Consider the following 13595-nt stretch of genomic DNA (forward strand, 5'->3'; position numbering starts at 1 on the left):
ATATATACTAGTTATTTAACTGATTAGAATAGTACGCTAGCTTAGAAAACGTATTTAAGGAAAAAAAAACTTAACTTTTGACGGCTTTGAAATGTTATTTATATTTGGTGTAAAAAAACAAAGAAAAAAAAACATATTAGTGCCCCCCCATCCCCCATCCATCATGGCCTTAAACTCCTTTGCATTGATGTGAATTGTTAACTCCTTGTGCGCTAAAATAGATAAAAGAAAATGCAAACCGACGGGAGGATTATTTTCAAAGCTGGTTTCCTGGTGTATTCTTGCTGGCCTCAGAGTGCAACCTTTAAAGAGTTCAACAATGATGCCATGCCCGACGTTCTGTTTATGTCTTAGAAAAATGTACACTTTTTGGATTAAATTGAACTGAATAAAGACCATACTGGAAAATGGGACGGAGTCTTAACATGTCTTGTTCTTTGGGTGAGGTAGACGGGATGCATGAACCTATGGGGCGGCGGTGGCTCAGGGGTAGAGTGCCTGGATGGTAACCGTAAGGTTGCCAATTCGAACCCTGTGGGCTCCCCCAGAGTTACTGTCGAAGTGTCCTTGAGCAAGACACTGAACCCCTAATTGCTCCCGATGTGCTAGTTGGTGCCTTGCATGGTTTCCGCTGCCATCGGTGTATGAATGGGTGAATGTAATGCACAATCTCTGTAAAGCGCCTTGGATAAAGGCGCTATATAAAATGCACCATTTACCATTTTACCATTTATTCAATTCAGGGGAAAGCCAGATATAATATTTAGGACACCCTCCACGGCACAAAAACATATCACAACTTGAATGAAAACCTGTAGTGTTTTTGTATTAGTCCGGCAGTCGAGGTGGACGGATGGGAAATTTGGTATATAGTCTTATTGGCCTAAAATATTGTCTATACACACACACTTATATATTCATGAATCCACTTGCTGACCAGCTGTCGGTATCGGGCAATTTGTTTTATAGGAGTTTGTGGCCCTACCATTAACATCCTATGGCAGGCACAAATGTTAAACTGAATCCATTCCAAGCATTAGTTTTGCACAAAATACACTCCTTGGGCTAAAAACGGCCATAGCCACTTGCCCAAAATGTGCTGACCTCATCACATTTGTCATGACGTCTATGGCCGTTTTTAGCCCAAGGAGTGTTTTTTTTGTGAAAAACGAATGCTTGGAATGGATTCAGAATCATGAAAAACCCCTAGTTTGACATGTCACATGCTACTTAAAGCATAAGGGCAATTTTGCCTGCCATAGGATGTTAATGGAAAATAAAAAACAAAAGCCGGTCAGCAAGTGGATTCATGAATGTTTATAGACATTGTAGGCAGAAGAAAGAATACTATACCAAATTTCCCACTTTAAACAAAAGAAGCCTGCCGGTTGCTGGACTATATGGATATTTTATCATCATTTTTAAGAACCTGCTCAGGGACTAAAGATGTCAATTAGCTTATAGCTAACCGGCTCATTTACATGGATGTAAAAACTGACTTGTTGATTAATGAGCATTGTCCCTGTCAAATAAAACAAGAAAGCACAACTAGAAATAAAGCAAGTACAAACTTAAATCAGATCTTAATGACCCACCGTTTATTTTAGAGCGCTGTACATTTTATACAGTCACATGAGGATATGTGGACATTATTGGTTCCCTTCATTTTTTAACAGCCTGGATAATGTATGCTTTAAGTGCAGAGATAATTTAGAAGACAGCCATGACAAAGTGATCAAGCCACCTTTGCTGTGGCCAAACAGGATTATAGAGGTACCGCATCTTGGGCTGATCATGTTGGTCCGCTGCTTTTATTGAGCAGATAATCTTAGCAGCACTAAGACTGCTTATACTGTACGTTGCCACAGAAAGGAGCAAAGTAGTTCCCGAACGAACACACACGGTCACACGTCACCATGAGAAAGAGATGCACAGAATAATCATCAGGGCAGTTTTATTAAACCAGGACGGACAGTCACCATGACAACATTGCGATTGGACGAGAGAGAGAGGCTACATGTTGAGAAAGTAAAGTTCTCCCTGGGTTGCAGATCTGATTGCTGCTGCATTTTTACAAAAATATTTAATCTGAGCCTAGATAAGCAACCCGAGACAACTTCACCTTCCAACCTCTAGTACACAATGAAGTCACTCTACTTCCACTGTTTCTTCTCATAGTCCCAGTTGCTGGCGAAGCCCTCGATGGGGTTGACCTTCATATCCAGCATTCTCTGGGTCTGTTTGGCCTGCCACTCGGCGCCGAAGGTGTGAGGAGTAGCAGGGTAGACTGTGGAGGAAGAGGACGGAAGGGTAGACAAGTTCAAAACGGTTGCTTTAATAGTGCTTTAACTCATGTTTGTACCATCAATAATAATATCTCCCAAGCATAGAAAGGTGACTGAAAAAGATATGCATTTTCTAATATAAAAAAATAAATAAGCTGTGCAACACCATTGTATGATGAAATAATAATATAATACAAATATGCCTCAAGTATTTAATATGAGCCCGCATTTATGTCTGCCATCTGTCAAAAACTCCGACTGTAGCAAGTTTAACTGTGTAAAAAGTGTGCTGTAGGGGTCCAGTTAAATTCATGCTATGGATTTAGTGCTGTAGGGGTCCAGTTAAATTCATGCTATGGATTTAGTGTAGTAGGGGTCCAGTTAAATTCATGCTATGGATGTAGTGTAGTAGGGGTCCAGTTAAATTCATGCTATGGATTTAGTGCTGTAGGGGTCCAGTTAAATTCATACTATGGATTTAGTGCTGTAGGGGTCCAGTTAAATTCATACTATGCATTTAGTGTAGTAGGGGTCCAGTTAAATTCATACTATGCATTTAGTGCTGTAGGGGTCCAGTTAAATTCATACTGTGGATTTAGTGCTGTAGGGGTCCAGTTAAATTCATACTATGCATTTAGTGCTGTAGGGGTCCAGTTAAAGTCATACTATGGATTTAGTGCTGTAGGGGTCCAGTTAAATTCATGCTATGCATTTAGTGCTGTAGGGGTCCAGTTAAATTCATACTATGCATTTAGTGCTGTAGGGGTCCAGTTAAAGTCATACTATGGATTTAGTGTAGTAGGGGTCCAGTTAAATTCATGCTATGCATTTAGTGCTGTAGGGGTCCAGTTAAATTCATACTATGCATTTAGTGCTGTAGGGGTCCAGTTAAAGTCATACTATGGATTTAGTGCTGTAGGGGTCCAGTTAAAGTCATACTATGGATTTAGTGCTGTAGGGGTCCAGTTAAATTCATAGTTACTATGCATTTAGTGCTGTAGGGGTCCAGTTAAATTCATACTATGCATTTAGTGCTGTAGGGGTCCAGTTAAATTCATACTATGCATTTAGTGTAGTGGAACAAACTAGTGCTCAAAAGGTTCATGCCAATGTATTGTTGTACATGTATTGTTGTACATGCACAACAATACAGGCGTGTTCGTGCATACACGTTTTAAAGGCAGACACCCACCATAGTGTGCCTGCCAAAGGACTATAAGGATAAAGGACTATAAGGATACCCACCATAGTGTGCCTGCCAAAGGACAATAAGGCCGGTGAGTCCGATGAAGAAAAACATCCCTCCGACGACAGACTTCCATTCTGCCGACTTGGCCTTCATCTCTGGATACGTCTTGTGGAACATCAGCCTGTACACTGGGGGGGGGGGGGGGGGGGGGAGGGGGGGGGGGGTGAGGGGAGAGAGATAGAGAGATAGAGAGAAGACAGAAGTGGGATGAGAGTGAAAAGACTGCAGCAACGAGCATAGTAGAATGCAATAAATCCGAGAACCCGTCGGCAAAACTTAAAAGAACAGCACCCTTTTTTTCCTTTGAATATTGATTAGAGTCAACAGTCTGTCTCGAGAGACTAGAAGTGCAAGTGGATCACTCTTGGTCAAAGAGAGACTATAGAATGCAAGTGGATCACTCTTGGTCAAAGAGAGACTATAGAATGCAAGTGGATCACTCTTGGTCAAAGAGAGACTAGAATGCAAGTGGATCACTCTTGGTCAAAGAGACTAGAATGCAAGTGGATCACTCTTGGTCAAAGAGACTAGAATGCAAGTGGATCACTCTTGGTCAAAGAGACTAGAATGCAAGTGGATCACTCTTGGTCAAAGAGAGACTAGAATGCAAGTGGATCACTCTTGGTCAAAGAGACTAGAATGCAAGTGGATCACTCTTGGTCAAAGAGACTAGAATGCAAGTGGATCACTCTTGGTCAAAGAGACTAGAATGCAAGTGGATCACTCTTGGTCAAAGAGACTAGAATGCAAGTGGATCACTCTTGGTCAAAGAGACTAGAATGCAAGTGGATCACTCTTGGTCAAAGAAGACCTCCTCAGGTCATGATAATTTACAGTACATTTAAAAATATATACAGTGAGGGGCGCTCTTATCGTACATCATCATGACTCAAAATAGACACTGCCTTTTTGCTCAGACACGGACGTAGAATTATCCATTCATCGTCAATGGGAATTGAATGTTTGTGCAGGACAAAAATAGACACTATAAGGCGATTTGCTCAGACAATATGACCTAAAATTCTCCATTCATTGTCAATGGGAATTGAATGTTTGTGTAGGACGAAGATCTACAAACTAATAGCTGAATATAGGAGGGGCTAGCACCCCTAAAATATATATAATAATAATGATGAAGTCCCCCAAATTAAACTAGAAGCTCTGGTGGTCACGTTCCTGGCGCTGTATAGCGACAGGGTGAGGTCTATGGGTGATGTGAAAATAAGAATTAAGATTCCCAGCATTCCGGGAGTCAGCTGACAGGTCAGAAGTTCACAACTTCACGAGTCACAACTGTAAACTGCTGCAGGACAACCCAGTTATATCACCCAGCGGGACAAACTCACAGGCCATCTTCTCTGCGTTGGACAGCTGGGTCCAGGGTCCCTTCTCCTTCTGCTTCATGCCCTTATCGGCGTCGGTCAGGAGGTCTTTGAAGGGTTTGTCGGGCAGCGGGTTGTCCAGGCGGTCAACGTACATGGGCTGAGACATGTCCGTTGTGTCTGCCACGGCTAGGAATGGGGAGAGAGAGAGAGAGACAGAGAGAGTCTAATGTAAATAAACATAAACGTCTTTAAATATGACGAATGAGACATGTCTGTTGTGTTGCGTCTGCCACGGCTAGGAACGGAGAGAGAGAGAGAGAGAGAGAGACCAATGTAAATAAACATAAACGTCTTTAAATATGACGAATGAGACATGTCTGTTGTGTTGCGTCTGCCACGGCTAGGAACGGAGAGAGAGAGAGAGAGAGAGAGAGAGAGACCAATGTAAATAAACATAAACGTCTTTAAATATGACGAATGAGACATGTCTGTTGTGTTGCGTCTGCCACGGCTAGGAATGGGAAGAGAGAGAGAGAGTCAAATGTAAATAAAACGTCTTTACATATGACGTGAAGTTGAGACAACCTTGTATGGGTCATTCCTAGTGTTGGGTGCCATTCGGTGCCCCAGGTCATAATGCAGCATATATATTGTGTAAAATAACGTATTAATGTTTTTACTTATTTTAATAAGAAACATTAATTCCAAAAAGCTTATACTATTTAAAGGATTGTTCTACCATAGAGAAAAAAAAAAAGATATTTGTACCTCAGAGTGAAATGAATATAAAATAATCCCTTTGATTTGAGTCGAGGTATGCTAAAATGCCATGTGTTTTTAATCAAGGTTTTAGGTTGCATTACTGATGGTAAAGCTGTTACAATGTATATTTATAATATTTATAATAATGCATTAAGCTGGTGGACAAATGTTTTCTGAACATGCCCCCTTTCAGAAATGAAAATTCCTTTAAAAAACAATGTTTTGAAAAAGTTACTAAATAGTAACCAAATAGTATAGGAATGACCTGTATAGTAATGCATTAGTTTACTTCATTGTGTTATTTTGGACACGCATAAACATACATAATTATGCATACAGTAGGCCTAATGGCCTGCCGCCTATACAATATACAGTACATGGGCTAATGTGTATGTCAAAATGAATGTCAAGTCGCTTCTCTTTTTAAAAGGCAACACTGCCACCTACAGGTTAAGGACTAATACTACCACCTGTCGATGATAAGCTGTAGCCATGGCGTTAAAATTCTAAACTAAACTTCAATCATGTTTATGTTATGGTAGTGCAAGTGATAAAATAAGTTAAAAAGCGCTACTCATTGATTTATAATAGTGTTTGTTCACTAACAGGAGTCTCCATATGTCTCTGCAGCTTTTTATTTAGGCCTAAACTAAATGCATTTTCAGAAACTGAAACACCCATTTTATCCAATCAGGATATAGAACCCAGTCAGGAGGATACAGATTATCATAATCGTAATCATAATCATTATGAGCAGACAACATTATTGGAACTGCAAGAATGTAAGGCAAATTAATTAAATATCTCCTGATGGCTTAAATTGTGTCACCTACCCGAAAATGCATTCTCTGTTTATATTAAAGAACTGGAGAGATACATATAGACCCCTGTTCTGAACAAACACTCACAACAGAGTGATTTAAGCTTTTGTTTTAAGCAAAGAAATATATATGACGCAAAGTTTTTTTTAGTACTAGTTTTAGGTAGTTTTGTCTGTTTTCCTCATTGATGATGTAATGACCCACCGTGGCCGTGTCCGGCCATCCTCACACTGCCGGCGGCCAGAGCAGGGGCCGCGCGCCGCGCCAGGAGGCTCCCCCCGACACGACCTACAGTCAACATGAGCATCTGGACACAGAGGACACAGAAAGTACATGATATGATGATATTTATACCATATAAAAGGTGAGGACGGAGGTCAATGCTCAGTTAAGACGACTTAATTCACTACCTAGAATCCTAGATGATGCATTTTGATGAATTGAAAACGGTGGACCCTCTTGTAAACAAGTGTAATGCTGCATGTGTCCAGCTCACAGTTGAGGTTTTGTATCGAGTTGTAGTAGGCTACTTGAAATGTGCAATTCAGCAAACTGTTCATAAATCAATTGATAGAATATGACCTATCGTTGTCTGAAATCAATGACATCAAAACATAAAATATTAATATTAGCATTCTGATTTGCATTGTATAGGCTAAATTAAAATTGGCTTGCCAACCACATCATAGCCTAATATTTTCTAGCGTTTCAATCGTAGGCTATATTCTCACAATATGTGAATGAACTTACTGTTGGTTTTATTGTTTGATGATGATTATGGAAAGAAGAGTCAAGACCAGCTGCTGTAGGCTATGGTGTATGACCAGCTAGGCTACTGTCTGCAGGTAAGTTCACTAGTAGTAGAACAACAAACACCCATGGATGGTTGGTAGCACCTGTTATCTGATTCTGAACTGATTACCTTAATCACCCTCACCTGCTATTAGTAGCTGGCAGCAGGTCTGCTAATGCTGTCTAGTGGTGGACACTGACTGGACAGTAGGCTAACTATAATCTAGTAGCTAAACTGTCTGAATCCCAGTGTTGTTTTTGGCAGCAAATTCTTTTAGTTTTAGTCATTTAGGCTTTTGAATAGTTTTCATTTAGTTTTTTTGTCACATTTTAGTCACCTGGAATGTTCTAGTGTTAGTCCAGTTTTGGTCGACTAAATATCTTAAGATTTTAGTCGACTTTTAAATCGACAGTTGATTTAGTCGACTAAAATGTGTTTTGACGGGCCTTGCTGTCGTTGTAATGGCAGATTTTAAACTTTGGTTGCACGTTGAAAATCATCTAGCGAAATCAGCAGCAGCAGATCTACAAGCTCACAACGCGTCACAGCACCCGCCTTGTGTTGTGAGCTTGTAGAATAGATCCTGTAGATTTGACTAAATTGTCAATATATTTAGTCATAGTTTTAGTCATCATAGATTCGTTTTTATATTGTTTTAGTCAGTGAAAAAGGGTAGTCGACCTTAACCCCTTTTGGTGTTTTCAACATTGTTATAATTTAGCTATTGAAAAATAGCAGATCTATACAAGCTCGTAGCGTGCCACCGAGTGGCGCGCTACGAGCTTGTAGGTCTGCTATTTTTTGAAAAATCGTGAAAATATTTATTTCAGAAAACTGGAGGATTTAGAAGAATTCTTTAAAATTTCGACGTCAGGCCTAAATGGGTTAATATATGTGTGTCACTATGCCTCCGACATCTTAACCTAAGAAAAACCGATGCCCATATTATGGTCATGTGTTTAATATGTGACCGACAGCTACAGAGATGTGGGCATAAAATGGACTAAGTAGACAGACATGCAGAGATGTCCATAATTATGGGCACACAAGGGACACACACAGACGGGTACAATGGGACACACACAGACGGGTACAATGGGTACTGTGACAAATAAGCTCCCAACACTATGACTAATCAGACATATCGGTCGCAGCTAGTGTTGTTTTCGTCGACTAAAACCAAGGCGACCTTTTTTCACTGACGAAAACTAAATGGAAACTAAGCTATGATGACTAAAACTAAGACTAAAATATACTGACAATTTCGTCAACAAATAAAAACTAGACTAAAATGTTAGGAAGGGACTAGTGGACAAGAGATCCAGTATAAGTCATTTTACAATTAGTTGCATGCTGAAAATAGACAGATCTACAACTAAAATCTTATGATATTTACTATAGTCGACTAAAAGTCTGGCAGTGTGCCGCGGGTTCGACTCCCAATCCCGACGGCCTTTATTGCATGTCTTCCCCCCCATCTCTCTCCCCATTTCCTGTCAGCCTATAAAAAGGCGAAAGCCACAAAAAAAAAAAAAAAGGTCTTTAAATAAATACTTTTTGAAGTGTCTATGGGAAAGAAAATGCATTGGGAATAATTTCCTGGGCCTGGCGTCATCATGAAAGGACTGCGGCAACCTTAATATACAGTCTCAACCTTATACAGTCTCAACCTTAATATACAGTCTCAACCTTAATATACAGTCTCAACCTTAATATACAGTCTCAACCTTAATATACAGTCTCAACCTTAATATACAGTCTCAACCTTAATATACAGTCTCAACCTTAATATACAGTCTCAGCCTTAATATACAGTCTCAACCTTAATATACAGTCTCAACCTTAATATACAGTCTCAACCTTAATATACAGTCTCAGCCTTAATATACAGTCTCAACCTTAATATACAGTCTCAACCTTAATATACAGTCTCAGCCTTAATATACAGTCTCAGCATTGTATTTACTGTCTGCACGGCCGGGTTTAAAGGTCTCCTGAGGTGCTTGTTTATTTTATGGTTGATTTATCTACCCTGACCTCCTGGAAGCGTTCCAAGCACCTCCCTCTGCAGGCTGACCTGCTATCAGTCCTTCATTGTTAAGCACAGTGCAGGGCAGATACAGCTCCCTCTGCAGGCTGACCTGCTATCAGTCCTTCATTGTTAAGCACAGTGCAGGGCAGATACAGCTGCTGTTGGAATGTAACCGAGTACATTCACTCAAGTGCTGGAAGTACAACTTAGATGTACTTGTGCTTGGATATTTCATGCTACAGTATACGTCTACTAACTAGACCAGTGGTTCCCAAACCTATTCATGTCAAGGACCCCCAAATTGACACTAAATATACCCCATTTTTACAGCTCTAGCATTGATTCTCAACACGTTAAATTTGACATGCATTAGTCTACGGTAGTCCCCATTTAATTTAATTTCTTTCTCTGACAGTTTGACATTAGTCTACGGACCCCATTTAATTTAATTTATATCTCTGACAGTTTGACATTAGTCTACGGACCCCCATTTAATTTAATTTATATCTCTGACAGTTTGACATTAGTCTACGGACCCCCATTTAATTTAATTTATATCTCTGACAGTTTGACATTAGTCTACGGACCCCATTTAATTTAATTTATATCTCTGACAGTTTGACATTAATCTACGGACCCCATTTAATTTAATTTATATCTCTGAGACCCGAATTTATAGTGACTACCGGTATCTAGTCTAACTGTCAAATATACATGTAGTGCAATGTACAGTCTAGTACAGTGGTTCCCAAAGTGGGGTCCGGGGACCCCCAGGGGTCCTTGAGGGAGTTCCAGGGGGTCCCCCAGCTAAATGATAGTTTGGAACCAAATGGGTCTTTATGGGTCTGTAAATTAACATTGATTTTTACAATAGTTGCTCTGCAGATTTAGATTGATAATACAAATTATACATTAACTAATCATTTATTAGATTAAACTACCCGAGAGCATTTTAACCCATTTAGACCTGAGGACGGTTCTACAAAATGCCTTCTAAATGTAAACAGTTTTCTGAAAAACACATGTTTCTATATGTCAGTGATTCTCAAACTATTTCATGTCAAGGACCCCAGAAATTATATGTATTTGGCCACAGACTCCCATTTGAAAATATGTACGAAGCAAAGATTTGAGTTAAAGACGTTCGCTCTGAATATATTCAAAGATTTGTGCCACATTTTCGTGCTTTAAAAAAAAAATAGCAGATCTACAAGCATATTTCCGATGCTTTTGAATGCAGGGCTTTTTTACTGTTGTATTTTTTACTGTGGTATTGGTATACTTAATAAAAACATCTGAGTACTTCCTCCACCACTGGATCTGCTTTATGGAAAGTAAAGCAAAGAGTTCAGAGCTGAGGAAAACCAGAAATTCAATTCAATTCAATTCAATTCAATTCAATTCAATAATTTATTTGCCATGTCAACAAGTCGATAGGAATTTGTCTTGGTTCATACTCAACATATACAGACAACCATAGATACACAAACAAGAAGGACAGTACAATACAAAAACAAAAACCAGCAGCATAGGAGATTACATTCAGTTTTTTAAAGTGCTATATTGGATACGGTAGTTGTAATAATTGTTTCGACTCATATTTTATTATTTTTTATACGATTGAGAAGTTTCCCCCCAAAAATGACAAATCCTCATGTTCAAACTAAGTGAATTAGAAAGCGGACTATCACTTCAGCAGTGATTTCATGTCATTCATCGATGCCATTTACGCAGCAATTAAATTAATCTTGTTTACAGGTCAAATCAAACTTGGTCAACTGTACACTCAAAATGAGTGTGCAGTTAATTCAACAAAGAGGCACTGTGTAGACGAACTTGTCTGGTTTCTGAGTTAATTATGCTCAAAACTATTGAACATTTCACAAGTCACTCATTTTGGGCTGGAAGACCCTTTTGGTGTTTTAAGCATTATGTTATACTTTAGCTATTGAAAAATAGCAGATCTATAAGCTCTTGTACTGTAGGTCAGCAATTTTTGAAAAATCATGAAAATGTCCCTCAAATCTTTGAATATATATATTGTTACAGAGTGAACATTTTAACTCAAATCTTTGAATATATATATTGTTACAGAGTGAACATTTTAACTCAAATCTTTGAATATATATATTGTTACAGAGTGAACATTTTAACTCAAATCTTTGAATATATATATTGTTACAGAGTGAACATTTTAACTCAAATCTTTGAATATATATATTGTTACAGAGTGAACATTTTAACTCAAATCTTTGAATATATATATTGTTACAGAGTGAACATTTTAACTCAAATCTTTGAATATATATATTGTTACAGAGTGAACATTTTAACTCAAATCTTTGAATATATATATTGTTACAGAGTGAACATTTTAACTCAAATCTTTGAATATATATATTGTTACAGAGTGAACATTTTAACTCAAATCTTTGAATATATATATTGTTACAGAGTGAACATTTTAACTCAAATCTTTGAATATATATATTGTTACAGAGTGAACATTTTAACTCAAATCTTTGAATATATATATTGTTACAGAGTGAACATTTTAACTCAAATCTTTGAATATATATATTGTTACAGAGTGAACATTTTAACTCAAATCTTTGAATATATATATTGTTACAGAGTGAACATTTTAACTCAAATCTTTGAATATATATATTGTTACAGAGTGAACATTTTAACTCAAATCTTTGAATATATATATTGTTACAGAGTGAACATTTTAACTCAAATCTTTGCTTCTCGGGGGGGGGGTCCCTGGAATAACATATTTTCAGAGGGGGGTTGGAGGCATATTAAATATACATTTTGGGGGTCCTTGACATGAAATATTGAACACCACTGATACAGAAACATGAGGTTTTCCAGAAAACTGTCATGATTTAGATTTCACGAGTAACATTTCACGAGTCATTTAACTTTGAAGTGTCAGTGTTGTTGTGTCTGTGCTTCGTCTCCTTGCCTCTACGCATGCACATGGAGGCGGGTAGAAATGGAGGACATAATTGGCACCTGGTCAACTTTATAGTAATGTCCGTAATGACCTCCTGAATGTTACCTTACTGCAAATGATCACGTTTTTATGTATATTGTTGCTTTAAACAAACAGTCAGGAATACATAAAAGGATAGCTTGTTGTGAGAAGCAAGCAATGTTTACATCCAAAGTTTTGAAATTAGAATGTAGTTCTTGCAGTCTCATGCAGTTAAAATTTGTCGAAGATCATATGAAGGAACTCTCAAGCTTTGTAAGAGGCTGAACCTTTAATTCCCAACTAGGGTCAACGATCACAGTCACACACATGTATACCACGACAATGCAGTAATATTATGTGACTGAAAAGACACTTTTGATTCCAGCCAAGACAAGTGGCCTGCAATATGGCAGCATGAACACGTCCACTTCACTCTCTCCAAGAACACTTCATGAGCTTCCCACACTTATTATTATGGCATTCTTGCATTTCAAAACATTCAGCTACACATTGTGGACTTCTTAAATTTGTGTGAAGAAGATTCTTTATCATGTCTGCAGGTAGTCACGTACACCACTGATACTCTGCTAGCAGAGAGAGAGTGTGTGTGTGTGTGTGTGTGTGTGTGTGTGTGTGTGTGTGTGTGTGTGCGTGCGCGTGTGTGTGTGTGTGTGTGGGGGGGGGTCCTATCCTGTCCTCATCTGACCCCCGTAGATACTCACAGCTGTCCTGAGTGGGTAGAAGTGCACAAATGGAAAGACGGAGCAGAGCAGAGGGTATACAGTCCGCTGCAGTCAGTGTCCCTGGAACGACTCAGACAAAATGAGCTCTTTATATCTGCCTTATTTCTCACCCCGTTCGTCTCCGTCTCCACAACGCAGTTCTCAGGAATCAACTAGTGGTGGTGGTGGTGGTGGGCGGGGGATGGTGGAGGAAGGCTGGGTGAGAAAGGCAAGCTGGAGAGGGGGTTGGAGTCAGAGAGAGAGGAAAGGGCGGGAGCTTGGAAAGGGGAGGCCAGTGGAAACAGCCCGAAGTGAACATGTGGTTTGAATGTCAGAGAGAGTAATAAGAGAAAAGTGTGCAAAGAAGCCTCACCCCCTTTAGTTTTCAACCCCCTGCATCATTTCTCTGTAGTTCTCACCCCCTACATGTCTCTGTAGTTTTCACCCCCTGCATCATGTCTCTTTAGTTTTCAACCCCCTGCATCATTTCTCTGTAGTTCTCACTCCCTGCATCATTTCTCTGTAGTTCTCACCCCCTACATGTCTCTGTAGTTTTCACCCCCTGCATCATGTCTCTGTAGTTTTCACCCCCTGCATCATTTCTCTGTAGTTTTCACCCC

General features: G+C 39.1%; 1 protein-coding gene across 2 annotated transcripts; it reads right to left on the reverse strand.

Annotated features, from left to right (window-relative positions):
- Positions 1–1576: 1576 nt before the first annotated feature.
- On the reverse strand, positions 1577–13178 carry cox4i2 (cytochrome c oxidase subunit 4I2). 2 transcript variants are annotated; one of them, XM_083769051.1, is made up of 5 exons: positions 12976–13178; positions 6653–6749; positions 4881–5045; positions 3531–3662; positions 1577–2287 (listed from the first exon to the last, which is right to left on the reverse strand). In XM_083769051.1, exons 2-5 carry the CDS (start codon positions 6747–6749, stop codon positions 2154–2156), a joined length of 528 nt encoding a protein of 175 aa, XP_083625177.1. In that variant the 5' UTR covers positions 12976–13178; the 3' UTR covers positions 1577–2153. The 2 variants fall into 2 exon arrangements, with proteins under 2 accessions (XP_083625177.1, XP_083625176.1); XM_083769050.1 differs by having other exon boundaries at positions 6647–6749; positions 12976–13175.
- Positions 13179–13595: the final 417 nt, after the last annotated feature.

This window comes from Protomyctophum parallelum (assembly GCF_964188405.1).
Source record: "Protomyctophum parallelum genome assembly, chromosome: 7".
In the NCBI taxonomy this organism is placed as follows: domain Eukaryota; kingdom Metazoa; phylum Chordata; class Actinopteri; order Myctophiformes; family Myctophidae; genus Protomyctophum; species Protomyctophum parallelum.